General features: G+C 43.6%; 1 protein-coding gene across 3 annotated transcripts in view; it reads right to left on the minus strand.

Moving 5' to 3' along the window:
* Nucleotides 1-609: 609 nt before the first annotated feature.
* Nucleotides 610-23302, minus strand: part of FKGP (L-fucokinase/GDP-L-fucose pyrophosphorylase) — a 67803-nt gene continuing 45110 nt past the window's right edge. For 2 of the 3 annotated variants that reach the window (XM_087394966.1, XM_087394967.1), the window contains exons 4-7: nt 4142-4268; nt 2883-3905; nt 1947-2632; nt 610-1562 (exon numbers count right to left, since the gene is read on the minus strand). In XM_087394966.1, coding sequence (XP_087251092.1) covers nt 1167-1562; nt 1947-2632; nt 2883-3905; nt 4142-4268 — 2232 coding nt within the window. In that variant the 3' untranslated portion in view covers nt 610-1166. The remainder of the gene's footprint in view (nt 1563-1946; nt 2633-2882; nt 3906-4141; nt 4269-23302) is intronic. The other variant, XR_015543249.1, reaches the window with a different exon arrangement.

Here is a 23302-nt window from a genome sequence, read left to right on the forward strand (position 1 = left end):
CAACAGTCAGTCAGAGAAGCAGATGAGATACCATGAAAAGAGCAACAATATAACATATTGCAGCAAGAACACGAACCTCTTAAGACCTCATCCTCATGCAATCATAGGACATCCAACAAGAGATTTACTAATGGGTTAATATTCAAGTATAATTCTCATTATTCAAAGATCATATAGCCAAATACGTCTAATTTTACGAGTATTTCTGATCATTCAAAGATCATATTTCTAAATTTCAAGTATACTTCTCATCATTCAAAGATCATATAACCAAATACTCTCTTTATATTCCGAGCACTCACTTAAGGTCATGTTGGAAACATGTGTAATGAATGACGCAAGAAGGATTCCATGCCAAGTCCTTATCCCATGTGCAAGTGGAAAAGTATACTACAATTGGAGCAACTAACATTAAAAGTAGAGACCAAACTTTAAAGCATTACAGTAGTTGCATGGAGATTTGTAGGCTTGTACGTGCCCGTTTGATAAGTCGTTTTATGAAAAGACGCTTGCAAGCTTTATATAGGGAAGAAGAGGATCATATATTTGGGAGAGCAACAAGCAGGAGTGAATTCCACAAATTTCTTACAAGACCAGACAGTTACACGAAATAAAAAGCATATCACATATTTTCAATTTAACGTACAGTGTGCAAGGGCCCAGCTACTTTATAGCTATAAAATAACAGCATTCTGGTCAAATAATGATATCCAGTTGATCATTGACAGGCCAGATGTCTGATTGATTTGACAGGGCAACTATGCACACGTGCGATCAAAACATAACTGGCTGCCAAAGATGGGCCTTACTAATAGTCAATGGCAGTCCTTGAAAAGTTGCCTTAGCCTGCAAGGCTAATTATTTGACAAAGGACTCTAGGGCTTTACCGTGAGTTCTGCATTGTCAGCACCATAGCGACTCTTTGGCTCCTGTAGGAAACTCCCAGTCAACCAGATCATAATTGAATCAGAACAATGTCTACATGCTCTTCTCAACACATTCAAAGCATCGATAAGAGTATCTATGCAATTTTTCATACACCTGTGTATTCCATGCAAGAGCATGTAGTGAAATTGTGGCAAGCATATAATAACATGTTTCTATCTCCACCTAAACAACTGTCGTGACACTGACATTTCTCTCTGAATGAGGATAAAAAAGGTTGCTCAAACTAAAATTTGCTCACACAAACTCCAATTGTAGACTTCCACAGAAAGCCCATTCAGGACCTCTTTTACATGCAGAGCTGCTTCCTTGTCTTTGGCCATCAACACACCAAATCCCCCTCCGCCAGCTCCAACAAGCTTATACCCACAAGCCCAATTATCCACCTTCTTGAAGATGCTGTCTACATAAGTATTGCTACAAAGTGGATCCAGTTCTTGGTGCAGCAGCCAGGCTTCGAACATAATTTTACCCAACTCATCAAGATTTCCAACTGTAAGAGCCTCTTGGCTCTTGTGAGCAAGATGAGTAAGCTCCCCTATAGTAGAGATAAGGACAGCATCTCGCTGGAGGTAACGACGGACCACATTCTGAAGAACTTGGTGAGCCAATCTGACCTGCAAAAATTACAAAATTTGTCATGTTCTTTCCACAGATGAGTCGCCTGTTCCTTAGAGACTTCAACACGCAATGTTCGTAAAGATTGTGGCTGATCAATTCCCCAAAGAGACTTTGATTCAGAGATATGTATACCACCTTTGAACCAAAGGGCAGCTATTGAAGTCTCAAAACACACAAACATAAGAGGTTCTGAAACTGAAAATAGCTCACTGCTACTAAAGGAAATGAAACACTGACTGATCACTCTTTATCGAAACTCTCCTGAAGTAGACAGTAAAACTCTTTTTCTTTATACTCCCTTGGAAGATGCAATTCACATTAGTGGAAGCAAGCAATTAAAACAAAAACCTTCTCCTTTTGCAACTCGAATTCTAGTGTACCTGCCCAGTGAAGAAGACCACCATTCGCTCCTCCAATTGCCGTTTTAAAGAAGAATGAATTGGAACATGTTCAACCTTCAGCATTAAAGGGGTGCCAGGATAACTAGTGGTATGTTTTATGCCAGGATATATACCTCCAATTTGATCTTGCCAACCTCCACCTGTTCCCATCAATTGCTCCAAGACTAAAACAAGGCTAGCAACATTCTGATTACTATCGTCTCCACCCATAATCTGGAGAATTCCTTTCACAACGGCAGCTGCTAGAATACTGGATGTCCCTAAGCCACTTCCCCTTGGAACATTAGCCCACGTTTTTACTTCAAGTCCACCATGCAAAAACTTGAAAACATCCATGATGCCGGTGACAAGAAATGCAGATTTTACCAGTCGAAACGGGTCATGAACATCGAAAGGAGAGTGGATAGCTGTTGGATCATCGATATGTAAGTGATGGCCTGCATCATCAATAATGGAAACCCCTGGATCTGAAGTAACCCTAAACTCTGCACCAACAGGCGCAGATCCCTCAAGAAGAATTGCCATATTCAATACGGTCCCCACACGCTCTAAACTCCAAGGAGGTGTATCACTCCAACCACCAACAATGTCAACCCGCACAGGTAATTCTACCTTGGCTTTGCTGACAGGAAAGATGAAGCCAGTCTTCACATGTATATTTGGTACTGCATAGTATTGACAACAAGAGTCTTAGATACTGCTGCAAGATGACAAGTTATGGACAAATTTGACTCTGGGAAGTTCATCTTTCCACTAGCTGCAGATGGCCTTGAAAATTAAAAAAGGACCAAACTTTGTTGCTGAATCCAGATACAGTCATCATTAATCAGGTGGTTAACATATCACTTTCAGAACATTGATTCCTGAGACAAAAGATTTAGATAGACACAACCCAGGTATACCTACATAACTTACCTTCCTTCTTCTGCCCCACAGCAACCTCAGTTTCTGTAGCTACTGCATCCCAGACATTCCTTTCCAAGGTAGATGCAGCTAAAAGATCTCCACCTGCTTTGCAAATATCTAAGTGGGCTTGATAGACTCTACTTGCTGGTATTTTCAATGGACGAACAGCTTCTGGGTCTGGGCAGAGCACCATCAAGCTTCTGCAAGCCTCTGCACCTGCATTGAACCCCTCAACAATTTGGGCGCACAGTTTGGACAAATCACGATCTAGAAACCCACTGGTCAAACTGGCCTCAGCTAGGCCTAGTGATACCTTTGACTGGTGTAAACTGGATTCACCACAGAGCTTTCTGAAATCAATGCGATTGTGTAGTCTTGCCAGACTTACCCGCTGAGACTTACGCCAACAGCTCAACACGTCGTTGGAATGTTCTTTGTAAACACCCATTAACCACATGGCAAAACCAATTCCTTCTCCTGCTGGCAAGACAGGAAATAATTCCGCATTCCAAAGGTCTTTCTCTTCGCTGCTCTTACTACCCCACAATTCTGCTTCTTTAATCCCAGTTTCACAAAGAAAAGTCTTCCACTCTCTTCCACAAAATGTTCCCATTTTTGTTACTCCAAGCTTGGGATTATCATTAACATTGCAACATAGAGTTACTCTGCAATCAGTGCCGAGTAATGGCACTTCCCAGACACAATGCCAATCAGGAACCAGGAGCGATAATGGTCCTCTGCCCCAGCAATTAGCTCCCACTGCAAGATTTGTTGAATGAATGTCTACTATGATGCAATGGCTGCCAACTTTCACACCTTTGTTAAGAGTGCAATTAAACACGAGACTCTCCTCCCCCACAGTAACCATATCATCCATTTTACTTGAAACTATCACTGCTGAAGGTGCAAGTCCAGGAGATAGATTGCCTACAGGAAGCATCATATGTCTTCGGCCTACTTTTCCTGTATAATCCTTGGCAAGGTGACCCAAAACTTCCAAGCTTGTCCCAAAATGAAGGAAATTCAACTCCCCTATGCACAAATGTTCACATCATGATTAGCCTCATTTAACATCAAAATACGTTCAACTGCTACCTTTTGAGTGAATGCATGTGATCAAAGTATCTTAGATTAGAGGAAAATGTGCTATTTTGTGCAGTTTTCAAAGAATTTTTTGGGCAAGCGATGAAGCTGCAAGATTAAGCTGAATGCCATGTTTCATCTCTAAGCTCTCCCCTATGAGAACTGAAATGTTGCCATCCACCTACGTGCACAATAACTGAACAAAGGTTGCGAAGAAAGAGCTTCGATAAGCTTTATGCCAAGAGGGCGAGTCTTTAACCAATCGTGTTGTGCAGGAACCCAAGCCCCAGCCACCTCTTCATACAAGCTAACCTGCACCAAGCTTTCATCATGAGTTGCAAAAAAACAGAAGAGGGAAACAAAAATCAAAAAGCCCACAGATCAAGACAGTCAATGAACAAGAGATCTTTAGACTATACTACAGCCAAACAAAGGTGGCATCTGGCTAATCAAAGGTGGCATCTGATACTGAGGTAGCTATATAACTGAAGGATCTTTATTTAGAAAAACACAAAAAGAGCAAGCTCCCACAGATAGGTGTTCTAGGGATGCCACATTCTCAATATAAATCAGTCTCAGATGTCATGCATCAACAAAACCCTTGTCATCGGGAGAAACCCTTCACCTGCCCCTAGCAACCTTTCAGTATTCTTCTCCAGCCCTTCAGGTAGACATGGCATTTAATGATAGAAATTGTAATGAAGATTTAATAAAGTCAGCATAGTGATGCTCCTATGAAAAAAACATAAATGAAAGCTCAAAGTCCCTAGAGACCAAAAAAGAGCAGTACCATTCTGAGTTGCAATTATGCACAGATATCTAGCTTCCTGACTCTTGCCTTACTAGATAAGCAATATGGTTCCACATTAGCTGAACCCAAAGATGCCTAGCTCTTAGTACTAGGCATTTCTGCCTATCAATAAGGCTTAGATGGCATCCATACGTAGCAGCAGACAAATCCTTCAACTTGGCAACCCATTTAATGCTCAGGCCGTCATGGAGCTTCCAAAGGTGAAGACCTTTGCCACAATCCCTATCAGTAAACCCTCCTACTCTGATATCGCAGCAACACCCAGCCCATTCACATTGCATTACAAGCGGAGGATTAGCTCAGACCCACAGGAGCACATATATTTTCTACAGCAGGCAGTAAGGGAGCTCAGACTCACGGTTGCAGCTCTCAGGAAAAAAGTAAACGAGATGGAGAACAACAGCAATCAAGAAATCATACGAGAAGTACTGCAGATACACAGTGCAGCAGCACCTGCACCACAGCTGGTGACCAAAGTCCAGGACATGGTTACCAATCAGGTCAAGTCGATAAAAGAGGAGATCTCAGCAACAATGAGCAATAAAATCAATAAAAGTGAAGTATATGGTTCAGAAGTACCAGAGCAGGAAAAAAGGGCTGCTAATGCCCAATGCTACTCATTGGAGGACTACCTGAAGGTTGGCATGAAGGGAGCCTGGCAGAAAAAATTGAGCATATTATAGCAGCAACCCTTCAGATTGAGTGGGACTTAAAGGACATATCCATTGTGGCTCATATTGTAATACAAGTTAAAGTGGTTCTCAATGATAGGAGAGCAAGAACCAAGATTATTATGCAAACAAATAAGCTGAGGTACTCAAAGGAGCTCACCCCAATTCAGCTCAAGATGAAATCCACAGAACTGAACAAAGTGAAGAAGGAAAATGAGCTTTCTATAGAGATGGAAAAGCATTTATCAAAGACTTTTAATCCCAACCCAAGGACTCTCAATCTTAAACCGATGTAATACAAATTACCTTACCTAGTATAATGTAGCTCATCTATAATAACTTTGGGAGTGGCATATGCACTTCCAAGAGACCCTTGGTCTATAACTGATGGTGGTGTTTATCCTTTTTGTGTGTGTGCTTTGTCTCATAGCCCCGCAAGGGCTTGTGAAGACATTAATATTTCTTTCTTTCTTTCTTTCTGTGTGTGTGTGTGTGTGTTGGTGCAGCCAGCCCAAAAAGCTAGGAAGTTACTTGAAAGAGGTTTTGGAACATTGAAACAAGGTACTAGGTCTAACACACAAGCTAGCCCAACAAGTACTCACTACACAAAGTTTGTAATGAATTTTCTTTCACTGGTTGTAAGGGATCCCTATTAGTTGATAGTGATCGCCAGTGCCATAGATCCTGAAGGCTGTCACAGTGGACTTTAATACAATTATATCATATCATCTCTCTCTCTCTCTCTCTCTCTCTCTCTCTCTCTCACACACACACACACACACACACACACACACATATTGATTAACCATTGCAAAACACAAGCTACATGAGAAGGGAAAAAAACTTGCAGGGTCTAGCACATCCCCAAAGATCTAATGAAGACTGAGCCTGAACCTGAAAACCAAGAACACCCTGAATTTGTGTGTGACATCAAGGTATTATTATAAGCCAGCACGCATGCACATATATACATGCATAAATATATCCGTGTGTGTGTGTGTGTGTGTGTGTGTGTGTGTACCACTCTCTCTCTCTCTCTCTCTGTGTCTCCCTCTCTCTCTGAAGCAGGGCTGAAGAAGATGGCAAATGAAAAGGCCCCTGACCACATGCACATGTGTGCTGAACTCTTAAAATGGACACAAGATAGGACACGACAACAGATATTGACAAATGCTCTAGATCATGGCTTTCCTCTTGACTAGCAAGAGAATTGGGTTCACCCACTATTGAAAGGGGGAGACAAAAATTCAGTCACCAATTATAGGACTATAATGGTTAGCTCCACACTAGCTAAACTTTTTAGCACGGTGCTTGAAGCAAAAATCAAAGATGAGGCCAAGAAGAGGGCCATTGGACAAGCAGGCTTCCGTAAAGAGCATAGGACTGCAGATCATCTGGTCACATTAAGAGTACTTATGGATGAAAGCAGACTCAAAAGGAAAAACTCTTTAATGCTGTTTTGTAGATTTTAAGAAAGCATTTAATACAGTCTCGAGAGGTGGCCTGTGGAAAAGAATGCAAGCCCTCGGATTTCCCTTGGCACTAAGAGTAAGCATCTCCCGAATCTTCAAGAAAGTATCATGCAGACTAAAACAAGAGCATGGATTGTCAGTAATATGGGGGTAAAACAAGGTTGTCCTCTCTTGCCTACACTGTTTGGAATCTGCATTGACAAGTTAGAAGAACTCATAAATGAATTTACAGCAGAAGAAGGGGTAAAAGGACCCACACTCGGGATATGGACAATATTGTTGCTTCTATAAGCAGATGATGTGGTTCTTTTTGCTTATGACTCTGATTCCATGCATCAACTACCACAAACACTTCAGGTCTTTTGCAATGAAAGTGGGCTGTAGGTTAATGTCACCAAAACCAAAATGATGGCAGTATGCACCACTCAACCTGAACACCTTCCTGTTATCAGCTTTGCGGGGCAGCCCATTTAATATGTCAACACCTTTAAATATTTAGGCATCTACATACCAGCTGACCACAGAACATGGCAATGTGCACAAAGAAGGTTGGATACAGATTAGCGAAAATACTATCAATTTGAAAATGATTGCAGGCACACTGACACCCGGAACTGGAAGATCCGGAATATGTTGTTGGATGCATGTGGTCCAAACAGTGCTCTACGAGAAGTATGGGGAGGCAGCATCTCTCCATCTACATGGAATGAGATTGAAAAAATGCAGAAAGCCTACGACGACATCTAGGAGTCAAGGCTACTACCCCGTACTCTGTGCTCCTTTTGGAAACAGGCAGAAGGCCAATTGAGTTTGATGCATTGATCAGAGTGATGCAATATCTAGAGGACATGCAGCAAATGCCAACAGACAAATTCCCACACAGAGCATGGACAGCAAGTATGAAACTTCAAAAGAACCATAAAAGCAAGATCATATGTACAGGACGGGGGACAGACATAAGGAAATGGTTCAGCGGATGGAAAGTGGACTAGCGAATACTGGTAGACACCACACAGCTCTCATCAATTCTCTCCACTGCCTCTCCGGCAGCGTTGGGGTCTTTTGTGACTCGTCTTTTTTCGTACCGTCAAGAATTTGAAAACTCTTGACCTCTCCACATCGGAGGAGATTTTTTGTACTGAGGATTAGGTCCCATGGGTCATTTTTGACCCCCCGAGGACGAAAATTAATTCTACTTCTACTACTACTTCTCTCTCTCTCTCTCTCTCTCTCTCTCTCTCTCACACACACACACACACACACACACACATAGTATAGGCTCACGGAAGCAAAAGGATGCACAAGAGTGGAGCAAGAAGTGGAAGCCGTCACATCTTTTTCATTTGTAGACCCACCGGGTACCAATGGCATGCTTGCCAAGAGGGAGAACTACTAATTTCCATGTGTCATTTTTGGCAATGGATTGTAGCTCAGCTCTCATTGCATCCATCCACTCTTTGCTGTCAAAAGCATCTTTATGGCACAAAGGCTCTTCATTGCAAGCTGTAGCAAGGAGTGCAAACTCAAGAAAGTGACCATGCATCTGTCTATTCCCTGATCTTGTCCGGGCAGCAAGAGGTTGATCTTGTTTCCTGTCCCTGAATGTGTCAAGAAGCCATCTGGGAACTTGCCTTTGCTGTCTATTGACAGCTCTTTCTTCAATCATTGCATCATGAATAGTGGGATCATTTGGTGCTGGAAGAGGAACCTGCAAATCAGCATGGGGTGCTGGCTGATCATTGCTTGTTGGAGGGCCTGCAGGAGGCTCATGTTGCTGGTCAAAGTCTCCCTCTGAGGGAAGCAGAGGTAACCAAGAGTCAAAGGCATCAAACATGTCAACTTCTGGTTTAGCTTTGCAGTCCACAAGAGGAGAAGCCGAATGTTCAGCAAAGATTACATCTCTACTGACAATAATCTTTCTAGTATTTGGTTGGTATAACCGATACCCTCTGCTCTCCTGGCTGTAACCAATAAATATGCATTTGATTGCCTTATCATCAAGCTTATGTCTTAGCTGAGATGGTACATGAACATATGCAAGAGACCCAAAAACTCTCATGTGTGAAAGTGAAGGCTTCCTGCCTTTCCATGCTTCATAAGGTGTAACAGTCCTAAATGCCCTTGTAGGTGATCTATTCAGCACATAGTTGGCACACATCACTGCATCAAGCCAAAATTTATTGGGCAAGGACTTGGCCTTAAGCATGCATCTGGCCATCTCCATAGTGGACCTATTCTTTCTTTCAGGAACATGATTATGCTGAGGAGTGTAAGGAGTTGTGCATGAGTGAACAATGCCCCGTGAAGACAAAAATGCATCAAACTCCTTTGACATATACTCTCCCCCCCTATCTGTGTTGAGGGTGACAAGCTTGCATCCTGATTCATTCTCAACCATATTCAGCCACCTCTCAAAGCATGAGAACACTTCAGACACTTCAGATTTGGCTTTTAAAGCATTATCCAGCAATATCTTGTGAAGTCATCAATTAGAGTCATGAAATATTTGTACCCCCAACATTTGTCCTCATTGGGCCACAGACATCACTGTGCACTAGCTGCAATTTCCTTTGTGAGAAATTTGGACAATTGTTTTGAAAAGGAAACCGATGCATCTTACCCAAAAGACAACCCTCACACACATGTTTGGAAACTGTGTGAGTTTGAGGTACATCATTTGCCGTGCCCTGTGAATGTAACTTGGCAAGAGCTCTATAATTGAGATGACCCATTCTCTGATGCCAAAGATGAGTTTCAACAAGCTGTGAATCTGAAATAGCAAATGCTTCAATAGAAAGTGCAACTGAGTGATGATAAAGCCCCTTTTGCAAAGTGCCAGTGAGAACTATGGCATTGTCATCACGATGATCATATGCTAGGCATCTGTATCCATCGAAAATCACTCTAAAACCTGAAGTGGCAATTGCTGAAATTGAAATAAAGTTGACTTCAATTCCAGGCACAAAAAGAACATTTGTCAAAGTGACAGGATGGCTTCAAATGGATGTGAGTTGCACATCTCCAATTCCTTTTACAGCATAGGAAGCATTATTAGCACATGTGATAGTCCCCTCTCGCGGTGCATTAGCTAAGGAATGAAACAACTGTCTGCAAGATGTGACATGCTTGAAAGCACCACTATCAAAATACCAAGACTGAGCATCATTAGCAGTAAAGAATGCATCAACTTTGGAGGGATCAAAGGAGCAATGGACAGCCCATGCCTGACACGTCCCAGCACTCCTGAAACCCCTGATCTGCAAAACAACCACACACAACATCAGAACTGAGCAGGCTGCTCACCACCCAACCGTGACATCTACGGGATGTGATCCCGAATCAGGAGATGTCCCCTCCGAGCCACGAGCTGAGCTACTGGCACGAACTCCCAATCAGATCCCAACCAGCCTGGTGTCCCATACCACCAGGTGGCGCTGTGAAGCCCTGGATCTGCCACTGGGCCTTGGGCTACGCTAAGATGCAGGCGCGCGTCCGCGACACAATCCAGGATCAGACCTAGCACCTGGGAACGAGACTTGCTCCCAACTGCACACTGAGAACTGAACCCCCTGGGCCTCTTTTATAGACTCGGGCCCCGGCGCCAAAAATAGCGAAGACCTATAAATAGTTCGTACCCTTGCCACTCAACCCGAGAATCAAGCCTGCCTAGCTCTAAGCCTCCCCAGGCTAACCTGAGCTAGTTCTGTGTGCCTAGTACACGTCAGATACCAATCCGTGCACATGACATACTCCCCCTCCTCTAAGAAAACTCACTCCTGAGTTCGCTAAGAAATCTGGAAATGTTCTTTGGAGGTTTTGTAATGTCTCCCATGTTGCATCCTCCTCAACACGATCCTTCCACTTAATCTTGTATTCCGTGATAGTACGATTTCGAATCTGTCTTTCACGAAATTCAAGAATAGATTCAGGTTCGTGAGGAATAAAAGTCAAATCTGTAACTTCTATAATCTCATGAGGAGAAACAAGTTGATCATCTGCACCCAATACTTCTTTCAGTCTACTGACATGAAAGACTGGATGTACTTTAACATCAGGAGGCAATTCTAGTCTATATGCAACTCGTCCAATTCTTTTAATAATCTTGAATGGGCCACAGTATCTGGGGGATAATTTCGGAACCAAACCAGTACTTAGGCTCTTGGATTCCTTAGGAATTCTCAAATATACCATCGTTCCTTCAGAGAACTCTCTGGGTGAACGATGTCTATTAGTATAAAATCTGTCCCGATCTTGGGCACTTCTAATAGACTCCTTGGCAAACTGCAACATTTCCTGCATATCTAGCAAGAAGTTCTTAGCAGCATCATTTTGAATCCCTTTTAATCCAACCATAACTGGTGACTTAGGTTGAAACCCGTACATAAGCATAAAAGGACTGTAACCTGTACTAGAATGCTTTGCACTGTTGTAAGCAAATTCAATCATGGGTAGATAATCTTCCCATGAAGACTGTCTCTTAGATACATATGCCCGAAGCATGTCTTCAACCAACTGGTTGACCTTCTCTGTACTGCCATCGGATTGTGCATGATCCGAGGAACTCATACTTAGAGTAGTTTCCAACTTCTCAAATACAAGTGTCCAAAAGTTACTTGTAAACTTTAAGTCCCTGTCACTGACTATGTCAGATGGCAAACCATACAGCTTAAACAAGTGGTCCACAAACTCGTGAGCCAGCTGAACAGCTGATATAGTTGTTCTAGTAGGTAAGAATCTAGCCATTTTTGTCAAACGGTCGACTATGACCCAAATGGAGTCATGACCCTTGCGCGTTCGAGGCAAACCAGTAATAAAATCCATGGAAATACTTTCCCATTTATTACCTGGAATCTGTAATGGCTGTAACAAACCCACGCTTCTAAGGCGTTCGGCCTTAGTAACCTGACAAACCCGGCAACCTACTACATAGTTCTCTATAAATGCACACATCTTAGGCTAATAAAAGGTATGCTTCACAAGAGACAGACTCCTATGTATACCCGGATGTCCAGCACTAGAAGCATCATGACACTCCCAGAGAATCTTGGATTTAAGGTCCAGAATATCAGGCACACAAATCTTTTCATTTCGGAACAGCAAGCCGTTCCTAATCATCCACTGACCTCCCGCCGCCTGTATCCTAGGTGGCACAATCCCTGAGTCCTGGTCAACCATGGAGCTCCCATCCTGGACTCTCTGCCAATAAGAACTGAAATGACTATCAGTTGCGTATAGCCCTCTCAAGGATTGAAATAGGTCTGAGGATATTTCCGTAAATGACAAAGCATTTACAAACTTAACTCGACTTAAGGCATCCGCCACACTATTCAACGAACCCTTACAATAACGTATTTCGAAATCAAAATCCTGCATTAACTCTGCCCATCTAGCTTTCCTTCCTCTCAATTCTGAGCCATCACACACATACTTAATTGACTGGTGATCAGTCAATACAAGGAACTTTGAACCATACAAGTAGTGTCTCCAAACCTTGAGAGCATACACTACAGCATAAAGTTCCTTCTCAAGTGTGGGCCAACGATACTGGGTGTCGTCTAGCTTCTTACTCTCAAAAGCTACAGGTCTGCCCTCTTGGAATAGAGCTGCCCCAATCGCATAATCACTCGCATCGGCCTCTAAAACATAAGGCCGGGTAGGATCGGGTAATGCAAGAACGGGTGCTTCCTTGATAGAAAACTTCAAGGTTTCAAAAGCCTTGTTCATTGCATCATTCCAAGGCATCGGTTGGGTAGACCTGCGTCCACGACCTTTCAATATGTTGGTCAAAGGTGCCGTGATATGTGAATAATCACGCACGGACTTCCGAAGAAATATCGTAAATAAGAACGAAGTTGTTTCACAGTCTGAGAGATAGGCCATTCTAAAACCTTCTGGATACGATCCAGATCAATGCTAATACCTTCAGAAGAAATCTTGTGTCCTAAGTAAATGATCTCCTTCATAAAGAAGTCACATTTACTCATCTTGGCATAAAGCTTATGCTGTCTTAGAACAAGTAAGACAACCCGGAGGTGTTTTATATGATCCTCAAGCGTTTTACTATATACCAAGATATCATCTAAGAACACGACAACAAATTTGCCCAGAAAATCCCTGAACAAATCGTTCATCATCTGCTGAAAAGTAGCAGGAGCATTGGTCAAACCAAAAGGTAATACGAGAAACTCGTAATGACCATACCTAGTGCGGAATGCGGTCCTATCTATGTGTTCAGCATAGATACGGATTTGATGATAACCCGTACGCAAATCAATCTTAGTGAAATACTTCGCTCCGGCCAAACGGTCTATCAAATCATCAAAACGAGGTAAAGGATAGCGGTTCTTAATTGTAACTTTATTTAATCGTTTATAATCTATACACATTCTCCAGGAAGAATCTTTCTTCTTTCTTAAGAGGACAGGTGCACCCCAAGGTGATTTACTTGGGCGGACATAGCCCATATTCAGGTAATCCTGAAGCTGGATAGCTAACTCATCCTCCTCTACCTGGCTCATCCTATAAGGTGGTACACTGATAGGTTGAGCCCTTGGGACTAAGTCTATGCGATGATCTACTGCCCGTTCTGGAGGTAAACCTTCCGGCAGTTGAGCTGGGAATACGTCTTTAAAATTATCTAACAACATTCTCAATTCTCGGTGTTCAAACACACTTAATTCATTCTTGTTAATTACCGAAACAACAAATGAAGAAAGTGGAATCAAAACACACTGATAGACATCATAATGAGAATTGTTTAATATATTCCGAAGCTGCATCGCAGATACAATAGGCCCCTGAGAAGGGGGAATCTTATCACACTGAATACAAAATTGGGTGTCCTTGTCTACAAAAGAAAGCTATGCCATCCGATCTGGATATTGTGCGTTTTAAACCACTCTATCCCGATCAGCAAGTCTACATGCTCTAGATGCATAACATAACATGTGAGAGCTCCTGTGTAGGCTTGAATCTGGATGGGAAGCGCTTCAACCTTGCGATCCCAAAACTGCTTCCCAGCTGGAAGCTGCACCTCGTAGGTGTGGTCGCTAGGTACTGTGGACAGCCCCATCTTCTGCACAAATTTGTAATTAACAAAATTGTGAGAGCTGCCCGGATCAAAGAGAATGTTAACCTGTTGGTCCCTAACTTCTCCATAAACTCGGAAAAGATCATGGGAACCAAACAACGAAGTATTAAAGATACAATTACAAGAAAGGGGGCAGGTAATGACATTTACTGAAATACCTGTCATCGTGACTTGGTTGGCTCCCTTGGCTGCGGTACGTGGACCCGCCTGGAGCTTCGGTCCTAGCACCAACTTTTGGTTCTTCCGCTTAGGACACTCATTCTTTGTGTGGCCCCGCTCCTCGCAATAAAAACACCGGCCTTCTTTCTTGAGCCTGAGAGTGCGAAGGAAACGGGCCTTACCATTCTTCGCAGGAGTTAAGCTTTTCCTGGAGGCGTTGTCCGTAGACTTCGTCTCCCCAATACTAGTTGCATGCTGAAAGAACTTACGTTTATTTTTTCCGCTCGTCTCGGTAACTGTGGTTGCCTTGGTACCGGCCATGGTATCATCATATATGCGCGCATATGTCATGGCCTCCTGCAATGTTGTGCACTTGTTGTTCTTAATCTGTAACTTATAGGAGTCTGGCAAACCATCCACGAAAAAACCTAACAAGGTTACAGGATCAATTTTAGTGGCCCTGGTTTGCAGATCCCTAAATCTTTGAAGATAAACTTCAAAAGTTAAATTCAATTTTGACATATCGAGGGCCTTGAGCTTGCCGACGATATCGTAGTCATCTTCCTTCTTCAGGAACTCCTTCCTGAAGATGCCCTCAAAATCTGTCCAAGTATCAGGCTTAGGCTGAAGCTCTTTCCACCAAAGCAAGGCTTTACCTGACATAAACCCTGCTGCAAGCTGAATCTTTTTCTCATCTGGATAGGGGTGAAATTGGCAGTGTACTTGCCACTTGTGCAACCAAGTGTCAACTACCTCCTTTGTTCTTGATTTTTGGTCACCTGGAAAGGGATCCGGAGTGATATTCGGGCCTAGCACGGAAGCCATAGCATCCACATGCGTGAGTGCCTGAACCGTGCTAGCCAGAAGAGTCAGAGTTGCTTGTATCCCTTGGAGTTGCTGTGTCAACCCCGATTGATTAGCGTTGACCTGCTCAAATTTACCATCAAGAGCAGTCGTAAACTCACTGAAGGCTTTCTTAGTTATCAGGTCGTCATAGAGACCCTGATCATCCTCTCCCACTGGAGTGTAATCCAAGTCCTGCTCTCCCATGGTGAACTCGGGATTTTGAGCATCAGACATGGCTGAAATCTGATTTGATTACAAACGGAGAGAAATAACTGACTGAAACGGAGCACAGAGGAAGATGGAGCAGAAGAAAACTGTCCCGAATGAAGCTGACGGAAGGAGATGCTGAAATCTGGCGAATCGGAAGACCCAGAGTCACGGAGCCTCCCCGAACCCGCAAACCGGATGCGCAGGCTGCAGTAGAAACTGTACGGTCTGCTGACGTGGCCTGTACGGCTGCTGACGCAGGCCGTACGGTGGCTGCAGGTACTGGCGCAGTCACTGTTCGGTGCAGCAGCAGGTACAGGGGCTGGCGAAACAGTCCGTACAAGCTGTACGGCTGTTGCAGAAGCTGTACGGACTGTTACAGAAGCTTCGGGAGCTGTGCAGGGCTGACGTAGGCAAGGGCAGATGCATGGGAGCTGATCGAAACCCCTGATCTGCAAAACAACCACACACAACATCAGAACTGAGCAGGCTGCTCACCACCCAACCGTGACATCTACGGGATGTGATCCCGAATCAGGAGATGTCCCCTCCGAGCCACGAGCTGAGCTAATGGCACGAACTCCCAATCAGATCCCAACCAGCCTGGTGTCCCATACCACCAAGTGGCGTTGTGAAGCCCTCGATCTGCCACTGGGCCTTGGGCTACGCTAAGATGCAGGCGCGCGTCCGCGACACAATCCAGGATCAGACCTAGCACCTGGGAACGAGACTTGCTCCCAACTGCACACTGAGAACTGAACCCCCTGGGCCTCTTTTATAGACTCGGGCCCCGGTGCCAAAAATAGCGAAGACCTATAAATAGTTCGTACCCTTGCCACTCAACCCGAGAATCAAGCCTGCCTAGCTCTAAGCCTCCCCAGGCTAACCTGAGCTAGTTCTGTGTACCTAGTACACGTCAGATACCAATCCGTGGACATGACAATGCCCAATCATCCTGGAGAGCATGTGCATGTGGTGAAGCATCTGCTGGCTCGTGGGATTCAATTGCATGTGAGGCATTGACTGTCAATCATGCTTTCTTTTTCTCCGAAGCAATGTGCTTCCTACATTCTGAAATTTCATGCCTTGGCTTGCAACAATAGTTGCATCTTTTTTTCTTTGACTTATCTGCTATATTTTGAGATGCATTGGAGGAATTGCCACTGTTAGGCGCATATTTAGGCTTGCCCATAGGCTTGGAAGCCTTGCCTTTTCCTGTCTGCTGTGAAGCAAATGCATGATCAGGAATAGTAGCTTGCCTATTAGCACAACTTTGCTCTTCCTGCAAAAGCAAAGTGACTAACTGATCAAAGGAGTAGTGGTCTGGATTACCCATGGCCACTAGTCGAAGGGTTGTAGCAAACCCTTGATATGTATCTGGCAACCCATTTAATGTGGTACTGACAAGCTGAGTATTTGGCACCACCTCATCAATATTGGCAAGTTGTTCCATGAGGTCCTTGACCTTTGTCAAGTATCCATCCATAAAGTCACCTTCATTCATGCTGACTTCCTGCAATTGCCTTCTTAAATATGCAACACGTGCCTCATTGCGAATCTGATAAAGAGAAGCCAATTTGTTCCAAGCATCCTTTGCTGTCCTACATGACCGGATGTGTGGAATAATGATTCTCTTGCATGATAAAGCAATACAGGAATGTGCATTTGCATCTCTTGCATCCCATCTTGTTTGCTTCTGAGTTGGAGGAGCAGCAACAGGGGTGCTAGAGGATAAAGCATCAAGAGGAGTACCCTTTGTAGAGATACCAGCAGTAGGAGTAGCCACTGTAGCATCGGCTGGCCTCAGATCAACTCCAGAAATAATGTTCCAAAAATGCCTTGCAACAAGAATATGTTTCATGAGATAAGACCACATCTGTTAATTGGTGCCATCCAACTTATCATCTTCACGAAGAATGCCAAATAAATCATGATTGTTGCCAGCCATTGCAAATGGGATACCTTGAAAAGAAAAGACCTGAAAACACAAAAGCCTCAAGGCTATCACTACAAAGAGCTGGCTGTCCAAAAATGACAGCAAATGTTTGCAAGTGAATGTCCTGCAAATTTCCAGCCCAAATCAAATTTGACCCAAATGTGACTGTGTCAGGCAATGACCACTGCAAAAATCAGCAAATTTGGCAAAAGCCCCAAATGTAATGAGGGCAAAAAAGCCAAAAAGAGGGCAAATACAGAAAAGCCCCAAATTTTGCTGAGATTTTGCAAATGTGACCCAATGTCTTGCAATCTGACCCAATGTCAACCAAAAGAAGGGAAATGAACTATAAAACCCCAAATTTGCCAATGTCCTGCAAAAGCCCCAAAACTGCAAAATCAAAGCCCAAATGCAAAAGCCCCAAATGTCAGCAAAAAATTGCAGATCTGCTCCAATGTCTGCTCCGAACAGTATGGAATAGTACGGCCGGTACGGAACTGTACGAACACCGAAGTACAAAAGTGTACGAAAATTGAAAACTATACGGACAGGTTTTGACGCACTGTACAGACGGCCGTACGAAATTGTACGGACAAAGAAAAAAATACCCCGACAGTTGATTGACGTGCCGTACGGAATCGTACAGACAGCAGGTCAGGAGGTCGCGTCGCAGTTGTGTGGGAGCTGGAGCTGGAGTTGGAAGCAGGAAGCTAGGAGTAGGGAGCAGGTCTGGGAAGGAAGTGCTCTGATACCACTGTAGGCTCATGGAAGCAAAAGGATGCACAAGAGTGGAGCAAGAAGTGGAAGCCGTCACATCAACTAGTGTAATGAAAATGAAAGTACAAAGTACTATAAAAGAGAACCCTAGAACCTAGTGTCCTAGTGGTACCACTAGTACTAGGTGTCATAAGACACTAAAAGTACTAGGTGACCTAAAGCTACATGGCACATACCAGGGCCCAGAGGGCATCAATACGACCAGGAGAAGATGGCCTACACACAGGACTTATTTACTTATTTATATTTATACACACGCTCTTGTGCATGCACGCGCACACATGGAGGTAGGATCTTGCTCGCAATTCAGAGCTGGTAGTACAGAATCATGCTCTCTTTCTCCTGTTGCTACGTGTAGGGAAAAATACGTGCTTAAGCAAGAGCCTCAATGCAGCAAAGATTGAATGAAGTGTCTGCCTCTACGTCTCTTAGGGACTAATATAGCCACTCGGCACCAGAACTTCACAATGCTCAAATATAAATCGGACGCAATCAACCCTTCTATCATTGAGTCTCTAGGCACTGTTGTGGTACATATCCCTCTTCAAACGAGCCAATTCAATTGTGTGAACCTAAGGTGAAGCGAGCGTAATACCAAAATGTAACACAAATCCTTCTTCTATCTATACTCTTGCGATCAGGCAAATGATTCAAGTCCCATCAGGACTTCCCCTCATAGTATGATGCTAAAGCAGTTCCGCTTCTAGTCTTTTCTTTTTGTAATTCATCATTGAAGAAATTTGTTGCTTGCATCTCTGCAACCTCACGTTGCTTCCCCCAACCACAATGTCACACCAGCTCTAATTCCAAATGTTAGCAACAAACAGACTTTTCCACAATCATTATCAGCACCAAGCGGATAGTTGCAACTTCTTTGTCGTCATCTTCATGATGTAACAAACCAGTCTACTCTCCAAATCCCAAACATCAAATTCACTGATCAAAAATCACACAAAGTATTCAAAGGAAATCTCCAACCAACCAAATTCACCACATAATAGGCCAGTTCATCAACACACAACACTCACCAAAACCAGGGTAGAGAGCAAGCACAGTTCGAGATCCTTCTACCCCTACGTGTGACAACCCCTAGACCCATGAGAGATTGGAGAGTTGTGAAGATCCCTTTGATCCAACATTCCTGACCTAGTTTCTGAAAGCAACCTTGCAGGTCCATAGAGAGATGTTGACCATGATCAGCTGAATGGTGAATCCGGCACCTGCAATTGTGCTCCTTATTCTTGAGAACTTTTATAAGAAAACAACTCTTAGGGAATCCCCGACTCAAAAGCTCCATCTTTTAAACCAATTTTAGACGGTCCAAATTAACCAATGCACAAATGAAAAGACTTTATATACATACTACAAGCTACCACACAAAAAACGGTGAGTCGATGCCAACACCTCACTGCCTTATTTAACTGTTAGAATTATAGATATAATTCAGCAGTGACCAATGTAATATAATAAGCTAGTTAGGGGCACTTTTCCCTCTTTAAGAGGTTTTTTTCCCTAACCGCAGTTAGTTCACTAACTATGGTTAGTGACTACTAAGGTTTTGTCACTAGGACAAAACCTTATCTCTCATTCATTGAGTTGTACTCTTGATACCAAATGTGAGATGATGGTGAGTGAGAGAGAGCAAGAGAGAGTGAGAGCTGGAAGCTTGGAAGCTGAAAGCTGAGTTGCAATAGTAGAGTGTGAAGAGTACAACTCAATGAATGAGATAAGGTTTTGTCCTAGTGACAAAAGCTTAGTAGTCACTAACCATAGTTAGTGAACTAACTGCAGTTAGGGGGAAAAACCTCTTAAAGAGTAAAAAGTGCCCCTAACTAGCTTCTTATATTACATTGGTCACTGCTGAATTATATCTATAATTCTAACACCCCCCTGCAGTGCCAATGTCATGTACAAGGCTGATCAATCACCAAACGGATATAAGTTCAGGGCACTGTGAAATGCCTCAAACTTTTCACGTGGTAGTGCTTTGGTGAAAATATCTGCAACGTTGTCATGTGTGGACACAAAGATCATACTGATCTCTCCTGCATGCAACTTCTCTCTGACGTAGTGATAGTGAACCTCAATGTGCTTCGTGCGAGCATGAAACACTGGATTCTTTGCCACTGCAATGGCACTCTGACTATCAGTGAGAATTGGAGAAGGACCCTCCAAAGACAGAAGAAGATCAGCAAATAGACGTCATAGCCAGACACATTCAACTGTTGCTGTGAAAGCTGCCCTGTACTCAGCTTCACATGATGAGGTAGCCACTGTAGATTGTTTCTTGCTCAGCCAGGAAATGCAAGATTTACCCAAAAAGAAACAATTGCCACTAGTGGACTGTCTAGTGTCATAATCACCAGCCCAATCACTGTAGGCATGCATCTGCAAGTCACCCCCCCTGGGAAATAGCAAGCCAAAAGACTTTGTGCCCTGCAAATAACGGAAGATGCGCTTAACTGCCTACCAATGCATAGTTTTTGGGCTGTGCATGTACCTGCTCACTTGAGATACTGCAAAGTGAATATCAGGTCTAGTGTTGCAGAGATATATGAGGCATCCAACAGCCTGACTGTAAAGTGTGGCATCAACTAATTCTCCTGCATCATGCATTGTGAGTTTCAGCCCCGGCTCCATGGGAGTGGCTATGGGCTTACACTCATGCATGTTAAATCTGTCCAAGAGTTTCTGAACATACTTGGACTGAGACATAACAGTGCCACGTCTCTCATGAGAGAACGGGATCCCCAAATAAAAGTGAAGCAGCCCCAAATCTGACATGTCAAAGTTGGTCTGCAAATCAGCTTTGAAATCTGCAATTTTGTCTTCATTGGACCCTGTGAGCAGTAAGTCATCGACATAAAGAAGGATGACTAAAATTTCCCCCCCATCCATCTTGATGTAGAGGGTGCTCTCAGTAGGACTATTGTGCAGCCCCTTGCTGGTCAAAAAGGCATGGATCTTGGCATACCATGCACGAGGGGCACGAGGGGCCTGTTTCAGCCCGTATAAAGCTTTGTTGAGCTTGCATACTTGAAGTGCATTTGCTGTAATTTCAAAGCCCGGAGGTTGTTTGACATACACCTCTTCCAGCAAGTCTCCATTTAAGAAGGCTGTTTTTATGTCCAACTGATGAACATGCCACTCAAAATGTGCAGCCATTGCAATAACTGATCGGATGGTGGTCATCCGGGATGTAGGAGCGAATGTCTCCTCATAATCTATGCCCTTTTTCTGAGCATAGCCTTTAGCAACCAGCCTTGCCTTATATCTGTCAATGGAGCCATCTGGCTTCCGTTTGACCTTGAAAACCCATCATGTGCCAATGGCATGTTTACCCTGTGGCAAGTCTACAACATCCCAAGTCTGATTTTTTGCAATGGACTGCAACTCATCGTGCATGGCATTCATCCAATGCACATTGTCCTTTGCCTCTTCGAATGTGGCAGGCTCCTCCTCATCAAGGAGAGTACCTGCATATGCTGATTCCACTGGATTAGCACCTTCCATGTGCCTTGCTGCACTGCGAGTCCTGCCAGATAACGGAGCATCAATTTTACTCTCCCTGAGAGTCTGTAACAACCAGTTTGGGACTGTTTTTGCTGCATATATGTCTGCAATTTCTTGCTGCACCACCTGTTCCGCTGCCTGTGGAGGGGGCAAGACATCCTGTGGCGAAACTGAAGCATCTGGAGGTTGCTATAAATTCTGATTTGTATCAGAAAAATCAGCAGGGGAACCCAAGGCAATGGGTAGCAACCCCTCAAAGACATCCTCTGAAGACGAAGGCATTTGAAATTCAGCCTGAGCGTGAGCTGAATTTTCAGAAAATATCACATCTCTACTTACTATGATCTTGCATGTAGCAGGATTGTAGAGACGGTACCCCTTGCTTTCTGCACTGTATCCAACAAATATGCATTTGATGGCTTTATCAGACAATTTGTGCCTAAATTCAACTGGCACATGAGCATAAGCAAGGCATCCAAAGACTCGGAAGTGATCCACTGAAGGCTTCCTGTCATTCCAGACCTCATAAGGAGTTTTTGTTTTTAAAGCCTTAGTGGGAGCCCGATTCAAAATGTAATTGGCACACATCAAACCCTCTAGCCAGAATTTGTGAGGCATGTGTTTGCTTTTCAGCATACATCTGTCCATCTCCATGAGGGTTCTATTTTTCCTCTCAGCTTTGCCATTTTGCTGAGGGGTCAGCCTGACTGTGAGCTGATGCACAATACCCTTGCCTTTCAGAAAAGCATCAAATTCTGCAGACAAGTATTCCCCACCTCTATCTGTGCGCAATGCCTGTATCTTGAGTCCGGTTTCATTTTCAACCACGGCTGCAAAGTGTTTGAACACTATGAACACTTCAGATTTGTGTTTCAGCCCATAAACCCAAGTCAAATTGGAGTAATCATCAATAAATGTAACGAAGTAGAGATGACCACCCAACGATGGAGTCCTCATGGGACCACAGACATCACTGTGTATAAGCTGTAATTTGCGGACAGCTTTAACTGAACCATCCTTCTTGAAGGGGAATCTATGCATCTTGCCTAAAATGCACCCTTCACAGGCATGTGGAGGAGGTATCTCAAGAGGTGGCAATGCATCAACCATGGAAAACTTCTGAAGTGTCATCAAGCTGTTGTAATGCATGTGGCCATATCTGGCATGCCATATTCTGCATTCTGCATGGCAACTGTAGGGGTAGAAACTGCAAGAGCATGGGCTGCTCTTTTCTCAAAAATATCAAGCTGAAAAAGCCCACGCAGCAGAGTACCAGATAACCTTAAGGCATAGTCATCTTCCCTGTCTCGGACAGCACATTTGTCATCCTCAAAGATGACCTGAAATCCACCTCTGTTAAGAGTGGACACTGAAAGAAGATTTTTGGTTATGCCAGGCACATATAAGACATCCGAAAGTCTGAAAATTGAGCCGTCAATGGCAGTGAGCTCAACATCTCCTGTGCCACGTACTGAATATGATGAGTTGTTGGCACAAGTGACTTTCTTACCAACAGGAGGTGGATGCAAGGAAGTAAAAAGACACTTCCTAGAAGTGATGTGCTTGGATGCACCGCTGTCAAAATACCAAGTGTTCAATGTTTCATTGACACTGAAAGCAGATGCATCCGTAGAAGAGTCATAACTACAAGTCAAAAATGCATATGTATCATCACTGCAAGTGGCTATACTATCCCGAGCATCTAGAACAGCCAACCTAGAATCTGAAATGCAAGATAAAAAGGCATAATCCTGTCCAACAAAGTTGGCTGCAGCATCCCCACTGTCAGATGCATGAGGAGCTGAATCTGAAACAGCCATACCTGAGCTGTTTTTCTTTTCTTTTGCAAGCCTTTTCCTGCATT

Source organism: Dipteris shenzhenensis, chromosome 23 (assembly GCF_047967505.1).
Source record: "Dipteris shenzhenensis isolate YYH24624 ecotype China chromosome 23, Dip_SZ_1.0, whole genome shotgun sequence".
NCBI lineage: Eukaryota > Viridiplantae > Streptophyta > Polypodiopsida > Gleicheniales > Dipteridaceae > Dipteris > Dipteris shenzhenensis.